Below are 17,148 nucleotides of genomic sequence, written 5' to 3'. Positions count from 1 at the left end.
ACAGAGGAATTACAGGAACAGGGTTCCCTGTGTATTTGTGTACTGAAGCACTAACACCTAGCATCCTGCTTACTTAATATGAAGTGGCACGTGCCCATCTTAGGACACTGTGCATACATAGCCATGAAAGAGGATTGCATACATAAATGTGTGTCACTGCGAATTGATATTCATTTTGATTCATTTAAAAATCGTTCACTGTGCCATCCTATGCATGTTTACTCAGAAAAAATGCCTCACCATTTTCAGTGGGACTTACTCCCAGGTAAGTATGCATAGGATTTCAGCCTGAAGCCTTTTTTTTTTTTTTTGGACCCAGATTTCATGTGATAAATCTGAAAAAAAAATATATTAAGTAAGCCAAGGATCACTTGAGTGCCAGATTACCACTGCAAACAATTCATTGCCAGCTAAGTGGATACTGAGTTGTATCTATGCTTTACTCTTCAATGGCCGAGGGTTTCCACACCTGTGCTGAGACACCAACTTTCTTGGCTGAGAACTTTGGCCTGGGAGCAGTAAACATAGAGGATGCTGCTGGTTCTTGCTTTGAAAAAGAAGGGTAGCCTGTCGACGCACAGGACTCAATGACAGGGCTAGAGGCATTCGACTGGAAGAAAGGTTGTGAAGTGTAGGCTGGTACAGAGTACACTGAAGATTCCCGGACATTAGAAGGAGAACCGGCATTGAGCGATCTTGAAGGTAGAGCTTGCTTTGAGGCAGACGCTGAGTCAAACTTCGCAGGCTGCTTAGGAAGTGCACTTTCCTTATTATCAGAGGGAGGTTGGAAAGTAAATAAGGATGAATTAAGCTGGTATGGTTGGTGCTTCATAACTTCCAAAGAACTAAGTGCTTTCTTAGGCTTTTTCTTGTTAGTTTTGGCAGCAGCAGGGGACTTTGACTGTGGCTTGGTAGCAGCAAGAGGATAAGATGGAGTGTAGATGGGGTTATAGCCCACAGGTGGTGGTGCTCGAACATTCGATGAATATTTCCAAGATGCTGGTAAAGACGGAGTCGGTGATCCAGCCCGCGCCATATTGGCCTGCACGGTTTCTGAGTCTACCACATATTTTTCCATCCGCGACTGCCTTTTGGCAAAGAGCTGGGCTCCTTTCCCACTCAAAGCTGGGGGCATCTCAAAAGCTGGCCCCACCCCTCCAGCAAGCACAGCATTTCCTACTGGGGTGGTGGGTGTTGTTTTGGGTGTATAATTTTGGTGTGGCGCTGCTGTTTGAGGCCCTTTAAAAGGACTGGCTAGCTTAAGAGTACTTGGGGGCTGTGGAGGGGAATAAGCAGGCTGGGGAGGAGGGTAAGCAGGTTGTGCTATGTTGACAGGTTGGGGAGGGGGATAAGCAGGTTCTACTATGTTGACAGGTTGGGGAGGGGGATAAGCAGGTTGTCCTGTTTTGACAGGTGCTGGAGCTGCCATTTCAGGTGAGTTTGGAGCTGGAAAGATAGCAGGCTGAGTAACAGCCACAGCTGGAGGTGACCAGACTGGTGAAGCAGGCGTTGCGGCAGTGGGAGAAACCTTTAACGAGGGTTTTGGAGCAACTGGAGGTGGGACCTTTTGCTTGGCTGCCTGGATTTGCATGAAATTGCAGGCCTCTGCTCCCAAGCTGAGGTAGTCTTCTTCAGGCCCTGATTCAAAGCCTGCAGCACCACCTTTTTTGCCTTCTGTGTTCTGTACAAGGGACAGAAGGGCAGGGTTAGGGCTCAGCTTGGGGGTGTCTTTGAAAGTAAACATTGGCTTTGCGGTGCTTCTTCTCTTTGCCTCTTGCAGTATTCCAGTTCTTTTGGCAGGCACCGCAATCCTTTCATCCCTGGATGCGATCTGTTCTGTTGACTCTGTTGGAGACCATATCGCCGGCTGTGCTGGACTGGCGGCAACTGGAGACAAAACAGTTCTGTATAAGGTTTCAGGGGGTGGGCTGACCGAAGTGTAAGGTGGTGGTGCAGGGAGATCTGACAGAGGACTCGTCATGCTTCTGGTGGGAGAAAATGGAGCCGCTGCTCTGTTTTGTACACCAGGGAAAGGCTTGGCTGTTCTGTTGGAAGCAGCAGTCTTAAGGGCTTCTGAGGATGGGTACATCAGGTTTGCTTCGGGAGTGATCCCGATGCCATTTTGCTGAATTGCTGCACCATGACTGTGGCTCACTTCTATGTAGCTTTTGCTAACATGGCTTTTCACCCGGGAAGATTCTTCCTGTTTTGCCTGATATGAGGAGGAGCTCATTTTGTAGGTGCTCTCGGTTGTTGTGGCCGCCTGGTGTTTCTCAGAGGAGCTGTGCCCTGCCTGCATCCTCATTGCCTCCTGCTCAGCCGTGATCTGGTCCAACCGTTGACGCCTTTTGGCAAACATGACTGCCCCCTTGCCCTTGCTTTCTGGAAGCAGCTGAGACATCTCGTCCCCACTTTTTAGTTTCTTTTCAACCTCAAGCAGTCCAGTATCCCAGTCAAATGTCACGATCCGGTCTTCCTTGTCAATGTCGGAGAAGAAATCTTCATCGATTTCCGACTCACTCGTGCCTAGCAAGGTAATTTCAAAAGCGTTCTCTTTCTCACCTTCTTCACCTTCGTCTTCTTCGCCCTCGTCCTCGTAACGTTCTAGCTCCCCAGTCCCGTAGCTGACCAACGTATATTTCCTAGCTCTTTGGCGACGCTTCTTGAACATCAACACCCCCTTGGAATTGGGGTTTGGAGCTCCTGTCAGCAAGAGGGCAATGCTCTTACATTTAGACTTGGCTTCTTTCACCTGCTTCTCTGACTGACTCTCGCTCCGTCTGAGCCCTGCAGAAAAGGATTAAAGAACACATCTCAGGCAACAGCGTAACATGAGATCCATTTTAACCATAAGCTGCACAATAGCTATTTGGGGTGCAAGAGTGCAGTCCTAATCTTTCTTTCTCTAGAGCTGGAATCTTCCCCCTTATGTAAAGATGCATAGGAAAGGCATTAAGATTAATCTTTTCCCACAGTTCCAGCCATGATAAAAATTCCATAGCAATCATTCCTCCCTTGCTGACATTCTTTGCACAATTTTTTTCTTATGGATTTGCTAGCTCCACTTTCAAGAGCTTTTGATGTCACATATTTGCTTCTGTCTGTGTACATATATATAAGCCAGTATAATATAGAAGATAAATCAGAAGTGTCAGATAGACGTACATCTACTATAGATGCTGAGTTAGGCACACATGCTCCTGGAGAAGTTTGGAGATTATGTTTATTAACTTAAACAAGATCGATTCCTCTGAAATAGTTAAATGGTTCAACTTGTCCAGGGATCTCCCCCTCCCCACATGTCTGAAAGTTATGGTGTAAGGAATAGGAGTTTGAATAAAACCAGGAATATTTTATATACACATACACACACAGTCCTACTGGGACACAACTAGCCCTTGTATTTCTCTATCCTGAGCCTTCTATGTGGCATAGAAAACCATGGTTGCAATGTAGTAGGCTTTTATAAGCAGATTATATGATAAGGCATGGATAGCCTTCTGTTCAAAGGAGAGGAGAGTAAAAGAAAAAGAAAAGGATCCCACTGGAGGTGTGTAAGCTCTCATGCCCAAAGCAGCTATTGGGAACTCTCCCAGCAGTGCCATATCTGGTCCTACAGAAGGCAGCCCAATTTTGCTGCTGAATTACAGGGCAAGACAAATCACAAGTTCTTCTACAAACAGAAAAAGACAATACTTGTGGTGTGATCATCCAGGATTTATATCCACAGGAAAATAAGTTTGATTCCCTGTACCCTGAAAACCATTTTGAATGTGAATAATTGTAACCATGGTATTGAATCATGCTATTCAGAATTGGATTTTTTAAAAACAATATGAAATAAATACTTTAATTAAATGTAACCAGACTGTTAATAGGGAAAGTACTTCCTCTGGGGAGTGAAAAAATTAAAGCAGACTCTGTAAGCAGACCTAAATCAGTGGTATTAATTTACATTTATTTTTATTTTTTTAATGACATGTTATAACTCTACTTTAATAACTAATTTCTGTTAATGTCTCTAGTTTTTATTAAAAAAGAAGCTCTGGAGGATATAAACTTTTCACCTTGAATGAACTGTTATTGAATGCTCACATTTTGCTATCCTGAGATAAACAGCATTTCCTTCTATTCATATTTCATCTCATATTTCATTTTTTACACATGTAGGTCTGCACCTGAGCGTAAGCATTGTAATGCAAAAAATGCTTCCACCAGTATCACAGCAATCCTATGCACGCTTATTTGAGAGTAAGCCCCATCAATCAGAGGAGGACATACTTCTGAATAAATAGGCATAGGGTTGGGTTGCCCACTTCCAGAAGCATGTATTGGGCAAAAAGGGGAAATAGACAGTTGTATAAGACATGAGATCTTAAACATCGGCAGGCACATGCTACATGATAAGCAGGTTGTAGTGTGAGTACTAAAGCATAGAACAGAATTCCCAACCTGGTGCCTTCCAAATGTTTTAGACCATAAATCCCATTATCCCTGACATTTTACATCACTGCCTAGGAATGGTGGGAGAGAAGAGTCCGGCAATCTCAGGAGAGTACTTGGTTGGGGAAGATTGGCATAGATTAGAATATATTGATCTTATAATATGGAGCCCTATTGCTTTACAGGCTAGCTTATATTTCAATGTGGGATATACTACCCCATTTCCCCCTTTGATGCATCACAAACAGCATCCATTTTAACACAACAATGTTACATAATATTTTAGGCTGTAGATAGCCTAATCCAGGGAACATGGTTTTCATGGAGACTTCCATAGTAGATACTTGTTGGGAGCCAAAGAGCCCTGGAACTAAAGATGCACACCTCAGAAGACTTTAGATTTGGGTGTTATCAAACAGAAGTCTCCCATATCTCATGGTAAAACACATTTGAAGCTGTTTCTAAAGCAGTTTATGATATGACACGAGTGTGGGAGCCTACTATTCAAAGAGCGGGGGAGACAAAAATCATATTGGGTCACGTTAGCCCTTGTGTATATGGTACCTAAACCTATAGTGACTCTTTTGTTACCAGCCTATGTTTATGTATTTAGAAATGAATGTATTTTCTTCTTTAAGAAAGGAAATACGACTCCCTGATTTGTATTCATTGCAATGGTACTTGAAGCATGCAAAACATTCCTATATTGAATGGCTTAATTATGGGTATTTAGTCAAACCCCTTTCTAACTAAACCGATGGTGTAATCTGACAAGCACAACCCCACAGTTGCTGCTGGCTTCACTGCCAAAATGCAAAGCATGCATGCTGTTCTTTTATACTCTGTTAAATATGACATAAATATGTGGATTACAGCTGGGCACTTCAAGCATAAGCAACAGCTTAATTTACACACTGATGCAAACGGCTATAATTCTAAAAATATGCTTGCAGGGGAATTAGTAATGGGTTATCATGAACAGCCTGTGCAATACAGCTCAATGCTACAGTATAGCCATCAAGCCTTTGTCATTTTGCAATGAAAAATCCCTTGACGGAATTCTTGAAATAGTCCACAATGAATGCACAACTGCAAGGAACAGAACTGAATCAATAAATGGACGCTTTGAGAAAAGCTGCATCTGAGTTAGTCTTTTTTAGCTGTCGTACTATTGGTCAACTAGTTTACTTCCAATTAAAGACCTTGTGTAGATTTTGCACTGACCTCTAGGTATGGGAGGCAGAAGGAATAGTAAGTTCACTTTACAGTGTAGAGAAGCCTTGCAAAACTGAAAGGGATCATATAACTGGCCAAAAATACACATGCTGGTGTCTGTCAAAGCGACTTTCTGCAAGCATCATCAAGCTTCACGACTTCACTACTTTTCCTTTTTTTAAAAAAAACCCTTCTCGACTTTTAATAGAAGTAGCATCGTAAGTATGCCAATTCTAGACAAAACACAGCCTTTCTTTGTACATGGTGAAACCTACAAGCAAGAAACGGTATGCCTGACAACATTTCTCTCTTCTGGGACAATCTCTGTCAAATTGCCTTTTACGTCTTTGTTAAGAAGCCCCACAGGCTGTCTGTACCAGCAAGTATTTTTAGCAGTAGAAAGTTAGCAGTCCTAGATAATGTTTCAAAGCGAGCTTTCTAGTCAGTGCTATGAAGAACATTCAATTCCTACTGATTTTTTATTATTATTATTACTACAGGGCTTACAAAAACTACACATCAAAACAACAGAAACTGAATGGCATTTAGAAAAGTGAGGGGGGATATTAAGAAACCCCCTTTTAAAGTTTATATTAATCCTAAGCACATGGAGGCAATTGCACTTTGAAATGTTCTACATTGCAAAATGTAAGTCTCAAGCAAAGCCACCCTCTAAGCGATAACATACTCACTGGCGTGCCTTGCCCTGTGTTTGTGAGGTCTGCTATGTTCCCTTTCAGAGTGCTGGTCGTCTTCTCCCTGCTCTGTGCCTTCTGACGAGATGCCGAAGGAGACTACAGAAGGAGGTGCTTCTGACTGCCCTCCTTCCACTTGAGAATCCACACACCCCTTTTCGGCCAGAGACCCAAACTCTTCCTTTGCCCTGTCAGAGCAGTCTAGGATCACCTCTACCTTGGTGAGAGACGGCTCCTTTGTCTCAGCTCTGAGGGCTGCTTTGACCTCTTTGTTGCCAGCAGCCTGGAATGTTCTGCTTGACCACTGGACAGCGTGGTCTTTTTCAGCCGCGGGACCTGCAGTCAGCCAGCTAGTCCCATCTTGCGGTAGGGTGGCTCCCGCTTCTGAGGACTTGTGCTGTTCAGCTCCCAGGACAGTCAGACTGGGAACACTGCTGCCTTTGTGTTTGCCATGCAAGAGGGACAACTGGAGCTCAACTGTTGGTCCTGGCTTTTCCCCAGTGAAAGCAGGCACCTCTATGAAGTGTGTTTTAGGGGCTTCTATCACTTTGGGAGGGATTTTGTGAGAAGGGGTGATATCTCTTTCGGCATCGCTTTGCTGGTCTTTCTGGAGTGTTTCATGGGTTGCGCCTATGATCTGCAGTTGTTGGTGAGGTCTGGGGGCTGCTGTTCTGATCTGCAGGGTAGTGCTCTCTTTATATTCCTCATTTTTAATGTCACTGCCATTTTCTGTTTCAGGACCGAAGGACTCATTCACTCCACTGGAAGATCTGCGGAGACACAAATAGTGAATCGGAGTTGTAAATCTAATTGTGTATCAAGCTACTTTTTAAAAAGTTCACATCATCAATACAGTGCATTGCACAAGTAGTCAATATGTTGCCCTCCAGACTTTTGGAGTACAACTCCCATCAGCCCCAGCTAGCATGCTCAATGGTCAAGGATGATGGGAGTTATAGTCCAACAACAGGACACCACGGCTACCCCTGGTGTATGCAGTGTTGGACTTAAGCTGGGGAGAACCAAGAGTTTACAAATGAATCTCAGAATGGAGTTGGGCCAAGCAAGAAATCCTCTGGATCCCAAGTCAACCCTGCTGCTGTTGTGTGGTGACAACAACCCTCATTCAGGCATTTTCACTGCACCAGTCTAGGAGCTGGCAAAGCAAACATTCAGTTTCAACCTTCTGCCCGGGCCAGCATCAGTGGCAGGGCTGTGGATGTGGCACTGGGTATCCTGCATCATTAAGTTCCACTGCTGCCAGCCATTTGCTTTGTAGGACAAAACTAGTAAAGTTTTTGTTTTTTTACTAACAGTAAGAAACGTAGACACCTGAACAAGCGTTGACATTAATGCCAATGCATCTTTCTATCCTGGTCTTCCAGTATATTGATGAGCCTCAAACGTATTTCCATGTATTCCTATGTATTACGAAGAAGAGCATGTTAAAGATGACATTCTTTTCACTAGATCAAACCATAGCTTAGTGTGAATGTTCAAATGTGCAGATTATTGGAGAGGGTTGTGGCTGCCACACAACTCCTGTGGTTCCACTGCCATACTAACTGGGAATAAGCCATAGTTTGGCTTCGTGTATCATCAAATCCCAGGCTCATGGTTTGTCTCACTCTGGACATACAGTGAGCTGTCACCAAGGCTTGTTCTTCATTTAGCGTGTATGCCACACAACTGAGTGGAACCAGAACAGGGTTGGAGGATTTTAGCCTTTAGCACTGAAAATGGAGATGGGGTAAGTCTTCGAGGGAAGGACAAGCTCTGCCCTGCTACCCTTCGATTTTGCTCCAATTTCCCCGAGAAAAGTACCTTTACCTTTGAGGAATGATGGCATAATACATGGGGGAGAGCTGACTTCAAAACAAGACAGGCTTCACAAGGTCTGTCCTTAATTGCAAATGGCAATCCTCTTGGTCCCCAGCAGGATCAGGCCACATGTGACTTCCAGCTAAGGGAATGCTTTGTGGTATCGAGGTTTGCTGTCTGCCATTGGATACCCTATCCCTTCTCAAAGGCAAGATCTTTTACTGTGAGAATGTGGGGAAAATTGGCAGTGAATGTGTGAACCAATCCTGTGGGTTTTTGAGCATTTAAAGCCCAGTTGATTTTTAGGGCAAGCCCAATGAGTCCCACATTTTAAACAAGCTTTTCAAAAGCATCTAAAAATGGCCTTTTCTCTCTTTCCTTGGCTCCTAGAAGCCAGATTCTACAATATGAAAGTCATAGTATTGTCATCAGAGAACTATTCATCCCTTTGTTACTGCCTAGAGGCAGCAATGGACTATATATGAAAAAGCAAAACAGAGGTGTTCCTGGTCAGGAGAGATGACATGTCAGTTTTTGTTTCTGGGGTGGTGAGAGTCTAATTAATGTTTCCCTCTAATTCTTCTATTAGTTAAATAATATTGTACTTCACAGAAAGGCTATTTAATGGGAAGTTACTCACAAATTCCACAGGCAGGATCAATAAGAAGCAGTAAAATATATTGAATTTGTGAGCAGTACATTTCTGTTTGAAGTCATTGGGGGCTTTTGCTGAATGGAACTTAATTGTGGGTCTTATTGATAACCCACTTGGCCATTGGGAAAGGGCACTGCTAGTTAATATAGCTGTTCAGTGTGTTAATATAAATACCACCCTGAGCTTTTTTGGGATGAAGGGTGAAATATAAAGTTAACAAATAAAAATATACAGTATTGTGCCATATGGAGATCTCTCTTTTAATTCTGCTTCCAGCAAATTGCAGAGAGGTGTCTCAGCAGCACTAAAGGGGTCTAATATGGACCCAAGGCTATCACATCTTAAAGGAAAGTGGGGGGGGGGAATGTAAGTCCTCTGACCCCACAACCATACACCCAAGTGATACACCATGAATTTTCTATCTGGCTTCGAGGAAGCAAAAGTTCAGTATACTGAATAAAAAGCATGAATAAAGTATGCAGGATTTGGCACTGTTGGCTGAAGATTTTATGGAAAACTGGTAAATTAAAAGACATGCTTAAAAAGCCATCTGTTCTGGCAAATCTCAGTCCCACTCTTGTCTCTGTCTTGCACATCTGTATCAGTTGCTGGAAACAGTACCTGGACACAGGGCTGGTTCATAATATCTATCAAACCATGGACGGAGCTCCCAAAAGGTCAAGCATCTTAATTTACGCAGCCCTGTGAATGTAGCTGGTTTCCATCATGTTGTGTTATTTGGACAATCAATTGTGGTGCTTAATAAACTATGAATCTGTAAACATTTCCTTGTAGGAAGGAAGACTGGGAGTGAGCCAGATAAATGTTGGCCTTTATTGGTAGCTTAGTGTGTCTGGATTTCTGTTTATCTGAGGACAGGAGGGAGGGAGGGAATGAGGGAGGCAGGGAAAGAAAGAGGGAGAGACAGAAACAGAGCCACAAAGAATTCCCCCCTTAAAAGGCTCTCTGCCTATGGATATACTTGAAGTCTTTATACACCATCTCCTGTCCCCAACAATACATGTTTGCCATTTGCTGTGCAGGATTAAACATCTTTCTTTAAAGTCTGATGATGATTACAATTAACCAAGTCACACTTCTGTTGTGGGGAGACTGACCACAAGATACAAAGCGCATTGTTCCCTCTAGGACTTAAATTTCAGTATTTGTATCTGGTCTGTGGGATTTAATCTTCACTCTTGTTGGGCAAATGCATTTTCTATTATATAAATGATAAGTGATACAACTCCTATCACACCACTGTATGAACTTCAACAGGCTGATGCTGTTTAAAAGTGAAGTGAACACCACTCTGACCCCTCTGAAAGTTTAGATAAGTTTATGTTATGACTGCCAGAATGATCCTATACCTACTTCCATGGGAATTAATCCTTAGTAAATTGTTCAGGGTCGAAGGCTCAGTTTTCCAATGACATAATTTAATTATCCATGTAATTAATTTGCACTTTCTTGATACAATTATGAAGTGCAAAGAACCAGGCATTGTGATTGTGAAAATAAGTGTTCTTAAAATGGTATATTAAAAATTGTGTAAAGTGGCATAGAAAGTGCAAAGTTGGTTCCCAAAATCCCCATGGGACTATAACATGGACCTTATCAGTATAAGTAGCCAAGCTGAATTTCCTTTACCTCTTGATAAGCATCTGGAGAGTGTCAGCCAAGCCTTCCATCAGAGCGATAACTTCAGAATAGGTCAAGTCGGCACAAGGGTTGCCATTGATAGATATCACCTCATCCCCTTCACACAGCCCAGCCTTGGATGCTTTGCTTTTACTGCGAATCTGAAAGAAATAAAAAGTAAAGCATCTATTTAGATAGTGGCAGGGAAAAAGTTCATTTCATTCGTATGGGGCAACAAATTGCCATAAGAAAGCTGTATTTATCCATTGTTTTGATTTTTTGAAAGACTGCAATGATTGCAGTAATTTATCAAATTCTTCTACATTTCATCTACTTACATTTTCAATTTCTCTCTCTCTTATTGCTGACCACATATCACCAGCTCATGCCCCTTGATTTCAATCAAAGGATGGGTGCACCGGAAGGCTATAATGTGCAGATGACCAGAGTGATGGTTTGTAGAATGAAAAAAGGACACTCACTAAAACTCCTCTGCCACCTCAGAAGCAGGCTAGCTGCAACAAAAAATCCTTGATAATTTTCTTGATTGATAGAGAATGGTTGAAAAACATCATAAAGCAGGTTGGACAGATGTATCAGAACCAAAACCAAAACCAGGCACCTTGGAATGTATTTCTACAGTGGGATGTGCCTAGCTTCTTCCACTTTCAAAATGCCAATGGTGTACCTCTTGAATACTCAATCATTTCCCTTACTCTTTCACAGGGTCATTCACATTTCAATGGTTATTTTTATAACTCAGCATTTATTTTGTTCCATAGTTTTTTAAATATTGAAAACCTGCTCTAGAGAATTGGAGGGAAGTAGACTCAATATGGCTAACGGATTGAGGTTAAATCCTGACAAGACAGAAGTACTGTTTTTAGGGGACAGGAGGCAGGCAGGTGTGGAGAACTCCCTGGTCCCGATTGGGGTAACTGTGCCCCCTGAAGGACCAGGTGCGCAGCCTTGGAGTCATTTTGGACTCACAGCTGTCCATGGAGGCACAGGTTAATTCTGTGTCCAGGGCAGCTGTCTACCAGCTCCATCTGGTACACAGGCTGAGTCCCTGCCTGCCCGCAGACTGTCTCGCCAGAGTGGTGCATGCTCAGTTATCTCCCGCTTGGACTACTGCAATGTGCTCTACGTGGGGTTACCTTTGAAGGTGACTTGGAAACTACAACTAATCCAGAATGTGGCAGCTAGACTGGTGACCGGGAGTGGCCGCCAAGATCAAATAACACTGGTCCTAAGACACCTACATTGACTCTCAGTTCGTTTCTGAGTACAATTCAAAGTGTTGGTGCCAACCTTTAAGGCCCTAAATGACCTTGGCCCAGTATACCTGAAGGCGCATCTTCACCCCCATCATTCAGCCTGGACACTGAGGTCCAGCTCCTAGGGCTTTCTGGAGGTTCCCTCACTGTGAGAAGTGAGGTTACAGGGAACCAGGCAGAGGGCCTTCTTGGTAGTGGTGCCAGCTCTGTACAAGGCCCTCCCATCAGATGTCAATGAAATAAACAACTATCTGACTTTTAGAAGACATCTGAAGGCAGCCTTGTATTAGGATATTTTAAATGTTTTGTGTTTTACAATTTTTATAGGTGCTGTAAGCCGCCCAGAGTGGCTGGGGAAACCCAGCCAGATGGGTGGGATATAAATAATAAAATTATTATTATTATTATTATTATTATTATTATTATTATTATTATTATTATTATTATTACTATTATTGCTTGTGACATCACAAGGAACCAGGCAGTCAGTGCTACATACAGGTGTCTTCAGCTGCAAACAGGAAGAATGAAATTCCATTAACTCAGTTCTTAGGAATCTGTTGCATCTGCTTCTACAGCAGGTTCAGATCCTCCAAGTCTCTCTATTTTCCTGGGACAATCTGAGAGTTACAGGTTTCTGATTTGATCCCAGAAATGTCCCACTTTTCTTTAGGATGTCCTGATTTTCATCAGAAAATTGTTGGATGGTATGCAAGTTTACTGCTGAAATTGCGCAAGTCTTGATACACTATCACAGAGTTTCTTTTTCTGCATATGTATAATCTAGCTTTGAATAAGAGAATAAGTGAATGGAAATGATATAAAGCAATGTGAAGCAGACTCAACAGTGCCTCATCAGAACACAGATACATGAACATTACAGCTCCTTGCACAGTGGTTTGAGCTGGTAACTCACTGGTTGGGCACCTGTGGCCTGGGGTTGTAATTAGGCCTGCAAGGACCCAGGGGCTGACCCACCAGGCTATTTTGAATGAACCATGCCCACCTTCCCCACACCTAACGATGTGGCTGCAAAAGAGGAAGAACCAGAGCCCACTACTGCACACTAACATAAAGAAGGCATAATTATTATTTTTTTAAGTGCTCAATTTTGGTTGCAAGAAAAGAATTGGGAGCACACTCTTGATTTTTCCTTTGCAAGCATGGCTTGAATTCAAACCAGGGCTGAAAATGATGAATCTTGAAACTTCAGTGACATAATGTCACATGACGGCAAGTGACAGACAGATGGGTGGCCCCACTCACTTGTCAAAGTGGCCCATGGAGGGGTTGCCACTTCTGGATTTAGCCCTCTGACTGGATCCAATTCCTCACACTTGCTATAGGCTAGCCTACTCCCCATCTGAGTTGTCTCTGAGTTGTCCATCTCATGGTTTGAGGTGGTCCTGGAACTCACCTGCTGCCAGCCACCAACCACTCAGCTGAGCTGAGACAGGGTTTGTTTTCTATACACTAAGTTGCACATGTGCTGCTCCTATGCAGAAACCTATCTCAGAAAAAAAGCTTGCATAACAACAGTAACAACATGAAGAATCATAATCATCTGCATAATAAAAAAACGTGGTTGCAGTGGGCTTAGATGGTCAAGGGAATCAATATTTAAAGTTATTCACATAAACTGGCCAGTCACATTCGCTTTTTTGGTTTGGTCGACTCATGGAGCAGAATGAAGTATTATGAGGTGGTAGGATGACCAGAATTGTTTCAGGTTGCAAGCTGGTGGGGAGGGGCACATTTTGAAAATTATTCCCTATGTAGAAAGCTTGCCACATATAGCACATGCTTAATACTAGGAAGCATTCTGAAATCGCACTCCCCATGTGTAGTCTGAAGTGGTACAGTCCAGCCTTCCATTAGCATACAATGCATTCCTAGGCATGCCCACTCCATTAAGTTCATTGGAGCATATTCCCAGGTAAGTGTGTACTTACAAGACTGGCACCTTAGCTCACTTAATTACATTGCATATATAGACCAAGGTCAGAGCTTAGTTGCTTTTGCCATTAATGTAAAATTCATTGAAAGAAAATACATCACTCTCAATCCATCCTGAGGTGAGAAGAAATGTCTTCAAAATGTGATACCTTCTGAGCCTCCAAGACTCACCACTCCTCATGCTTCCTGAGTCATACTTAGCTGCAATAAAAATAACTTTAAAACCCAAACTAGTGACACACAGTGAACCTAGCTGCCACCGTGGCACCAGGGTAAAGAGAAAGCTCTATGCAAAAATATGAAGTAACTATCCTAGTGGATTTTTTCAATAAAATGGACTTGGAATTGAAGCATGGTGACTTTATAGTGCACCTGTTAGTAGATTCCAAGACAAGTCCATACTTTGATAGGACTGATAATTTTTGGTGACTTTTTCCACTTGGATTATGCCAGAGCCCTACTTTTATATGCGAATTTGTAAGAAACAAAATCACAAAATGCGTAATTTATAATTGTGCAAGTTGACTGAGATATTCCTTAGTCTGCAAACTATTTCAAACAGACCAGTTCTATGCAGGGATGAATGAACACGACGGAAAAATGAGCCCTCATTTTTATCCTCAGATGTGAAGTGTGGCCCTTGTGTTTTTAGTCCAAACACAACTGTTCCATGAATTAAAGCAAGTCTGCATTCCTTAGATTATCTCAGATTGCATGGGCAGAAGAAACAGGTCTGGGATATCTATGACTCAAGTCACGTAAAGCACCAGAGGCCATAAATAGAATCTTACATTGTTGGAACTGGCAGCTAATACTTGGAAGTACTAGCAAGACAAATTGTTAGTATTTTATGAGTTCCAGGACTAACATAAGATATCTACTTTCTGTTATGGTTCGCATGGACTATGAAATAATATAATATTCTGAGATGTGCAGTGACATTAACCAGGTGGGCATCTAAGAACTCAATTATATTAGCCAATGCAACAGCAAATAAGGACATCTCTGCAAAGAGAAGGGGAAATGGGCTCAGAAGTGCTCAGCAGTACACCCAAGCACTCTTGTTTATAGAATTCTTGGCACTGCACAGATCTATGGATAAAAGAGATGCCTGAAATGGGGAATGGCAGGGATGAAACATGCTTATGAAGTTGGTTAATATTCTCTGTTGAATAGAATGCTGGTCTAGTGCCCTTTCCAGTAAATGGCTTTTATTATTAGCAATCAGGGAATATCTGGATCTAATCCATGACAACAAAGCACTATAGTACAGTACATGGCAATCTTCAAATATGCTTTTGGTGTCAGAGAACAGGGCAGGAGAACCAAAAAGCCAGATGCCAATTCAAGGTGGATCAATAATCTCTGCATCATTTGACCTCCTCAAAAAAGGTTGAGAGCCTGTGTGGTGTAGTGGTTAAGAGCGGTAGTCTTGCAATCTGGGGAACCGGGTTCGCGTCTCCGCTCCTCCACATGCAGCTGCTGGGTGACCTTGGGCCAGTCACACTTCTCTGAAGTCTCTCAGCCCCACTCACCTCACAGAGTGTTTGTTGTGGGGGAGGAAGGGAAAGGAGAATGTTAGCCGCTTTGAGACTCCTTAGGGTAGTGATAAAGTGGGATATCAAATCCAAACTCTTCTTCTTCCTGCCAGAATTCCTGAGATGTATTTATTTGCTGTCTCTGCCCTAACAAATGCATCTTCCTTATGGTGAATTTTATAGTATGACATTAAAGCTTCTTACAACTTCTTATTGGTTACAAACAATAATTCCTAGCACACCCTCACTCAGAGCAGAGTATACTTGGCTCAACATTTTCCCTTAATGCTTCTCATTTGGGCCTGTCATCTGAAGAAACTAACTGACAGAATGCCTTGAAGATAACCATCAGTAGGGTAATCCTAGGCATAGCTGTGGACATCTTCACTGTTGAGAATACTTGGCACTCATTTGAACAATATCAAAGCACACCCTCCATAGCCTAATTGCTCCTTGTAGAGATGATAAACATTTACAAATATGGTGTGGTATGCTGTGCACATCTTTCCCTTGAAAGAATATATAAACACCCTTGCAAGTTTGGAAGAACCCTGGTCTCTAACCTTTGGGATGCCCCTCTAACAATTAAATGCCTTGTTTTTGCTTGCAATACAGAATCTAGGGCTTTCTTCTTCTTCTTCTTCTTCTTCTTCTTCTTCTTCTTCTTCTTCTTCTTCTTCTTCTTCTTCTTCTTCTTATTTTCAGTAACCCTTGGTGCCAATATGTGGTAGCTTATGGGAGCCTGCATTCTTACAGCAAAGAACAATGCATATTCCAGGGAAATATTTGGTTGCTGTAAATAAAAGTTGTCAGTGATGTCAAGGGAAAATACAGCATTTTCCAATTTCAATCTGTCTGAAGCTGTTAATCATTATTGGTGGAAATTGGGTTTTAAATATAAAGGAAACAAACTCTCTAGTCACCATTGGGGCATTTAATCCACTGCTCCTGCCACACAGGAGGTTAATGAAGACTGTCTTTAGCTTCTTTGACTCTAAGATACAGTAGTTGTTAAAGTTGTTTGGTTTAAATATGCTATCCGTTCTCCAACAGCAGAAATCCATTCTGGCCTTCTGCAGTCATTTTCTACAGCCTTGAACTACCTTATGTTGAATATGTCTAGACAACAGCTGCCTTACTGGAACATTCAAGTCTCCCTTTCCTTCCCCCTGGTGCAAAGCATTGCTCCTGTTGAAAGATGTGTTCCATAATATACAGCTCTCCCTCTAAGGTAAGTTCAATAGTGTGCCATCTGCTGGTTGGAACTGCACACAAGAAGAAAACACAATCAAAACGCAAATCTGAATTTTTCATAGTGTCAAGTTGACACTATGAGAAATTCAGATTTGCATTTTGATTGTGTTAGAAGCATGTTTCCTGAATTTAGTGATTTAGTTATATAGGTCCACATGCAACCCAAACCTGAACTTAAATTGGAGAGCTTAACCTTACTGACCCCAACACTATATTACAAATCACTGAATACAAACTGAAAGCTGCAAGAGTTCAAAACAGATATAGCAGCAGCAGAACTCCAGAATTCCCTCCATGGAAGCCAGAGCGATTTCTGGAGTCTGCTTTTGGATTATTCCAAAAGTGATTTCTCTCCACTGATTCCAGTGTCATTTCTGGGCACATTTTAAAGCACTGGTTCTTACATAGAAAGCCCTTATTTGTTTAGGGTGAGGTAGCTGAATGGCTGCCTCCTCCCATATGCTCCTGCTTACACACTGCACTCAACATCAGATACTTTGTTTGTCCCAACATCCTGGAAGGCTTCCTTGGTTTCATGCCTTCCAGGGCCTTTTTCATTGTGGCACCCAAGTTGTGGAACTCCCTTGTTTTGCCCAGCTTTCAGCTGGTTTTGAATTTTTCCCTCTCCACTGTTGAATAAGCTAGTTTTATTC

At 42.4% G+C, this 17,148-nt stretch overlaps 1 protein-coding gene across 2 annotated transcripts in view; it reads right to left on the bottom strand.

The window, feature by feature from the left end:
• Positions 1 to 17,148, bottom strand: part of SYNPO2 (synaptopodin 2) — a 96,304-nt gene that overhangs the window by 22,645 nt on the left and 56,511 nt on the right. For both annotated transcript variants that reach the window (XR_014515980.1, XM_083460269.1), the window contains exons 2-4: positions 10,480 to 10,631; positions 6,351 to 7,123; positions 470 to 2,787 (exon numbers count right to left, since the gene is read on the bottom strand). Coding sequence is in view for 1 of the 2 variants with exons in the window: in XM_083460269.1 (XP_083316395.1) it covers positions 470 to 2,787; positions 6,351 to 7,123; positions 10,480 to 10,631 (3,243 nt within the window). In the remaining variant the exon portion in view is untranslated. The remainder of the gene's footprint in view (positions 1 to 469; positions 2,788 to 6,350; positions 7,124 to 10,479; positions 10,632 to 17,148) is intronic.

The sequence above is a fragment of the Podarcis liolepis genome, assembly GCF_965112155.1.
Source record: "Podarcis liolepis genome assembly, chromosome: 9".
Lineage (NCBI taxonomy): Eukaryota > Metazoa > Chordata > Lepidosauria > Squamata > Lacertidae > Podarcis > Podarcis liolepis.
This window is presented reverse-complemented; position numbering and strand designations above follow the sequence as displayed.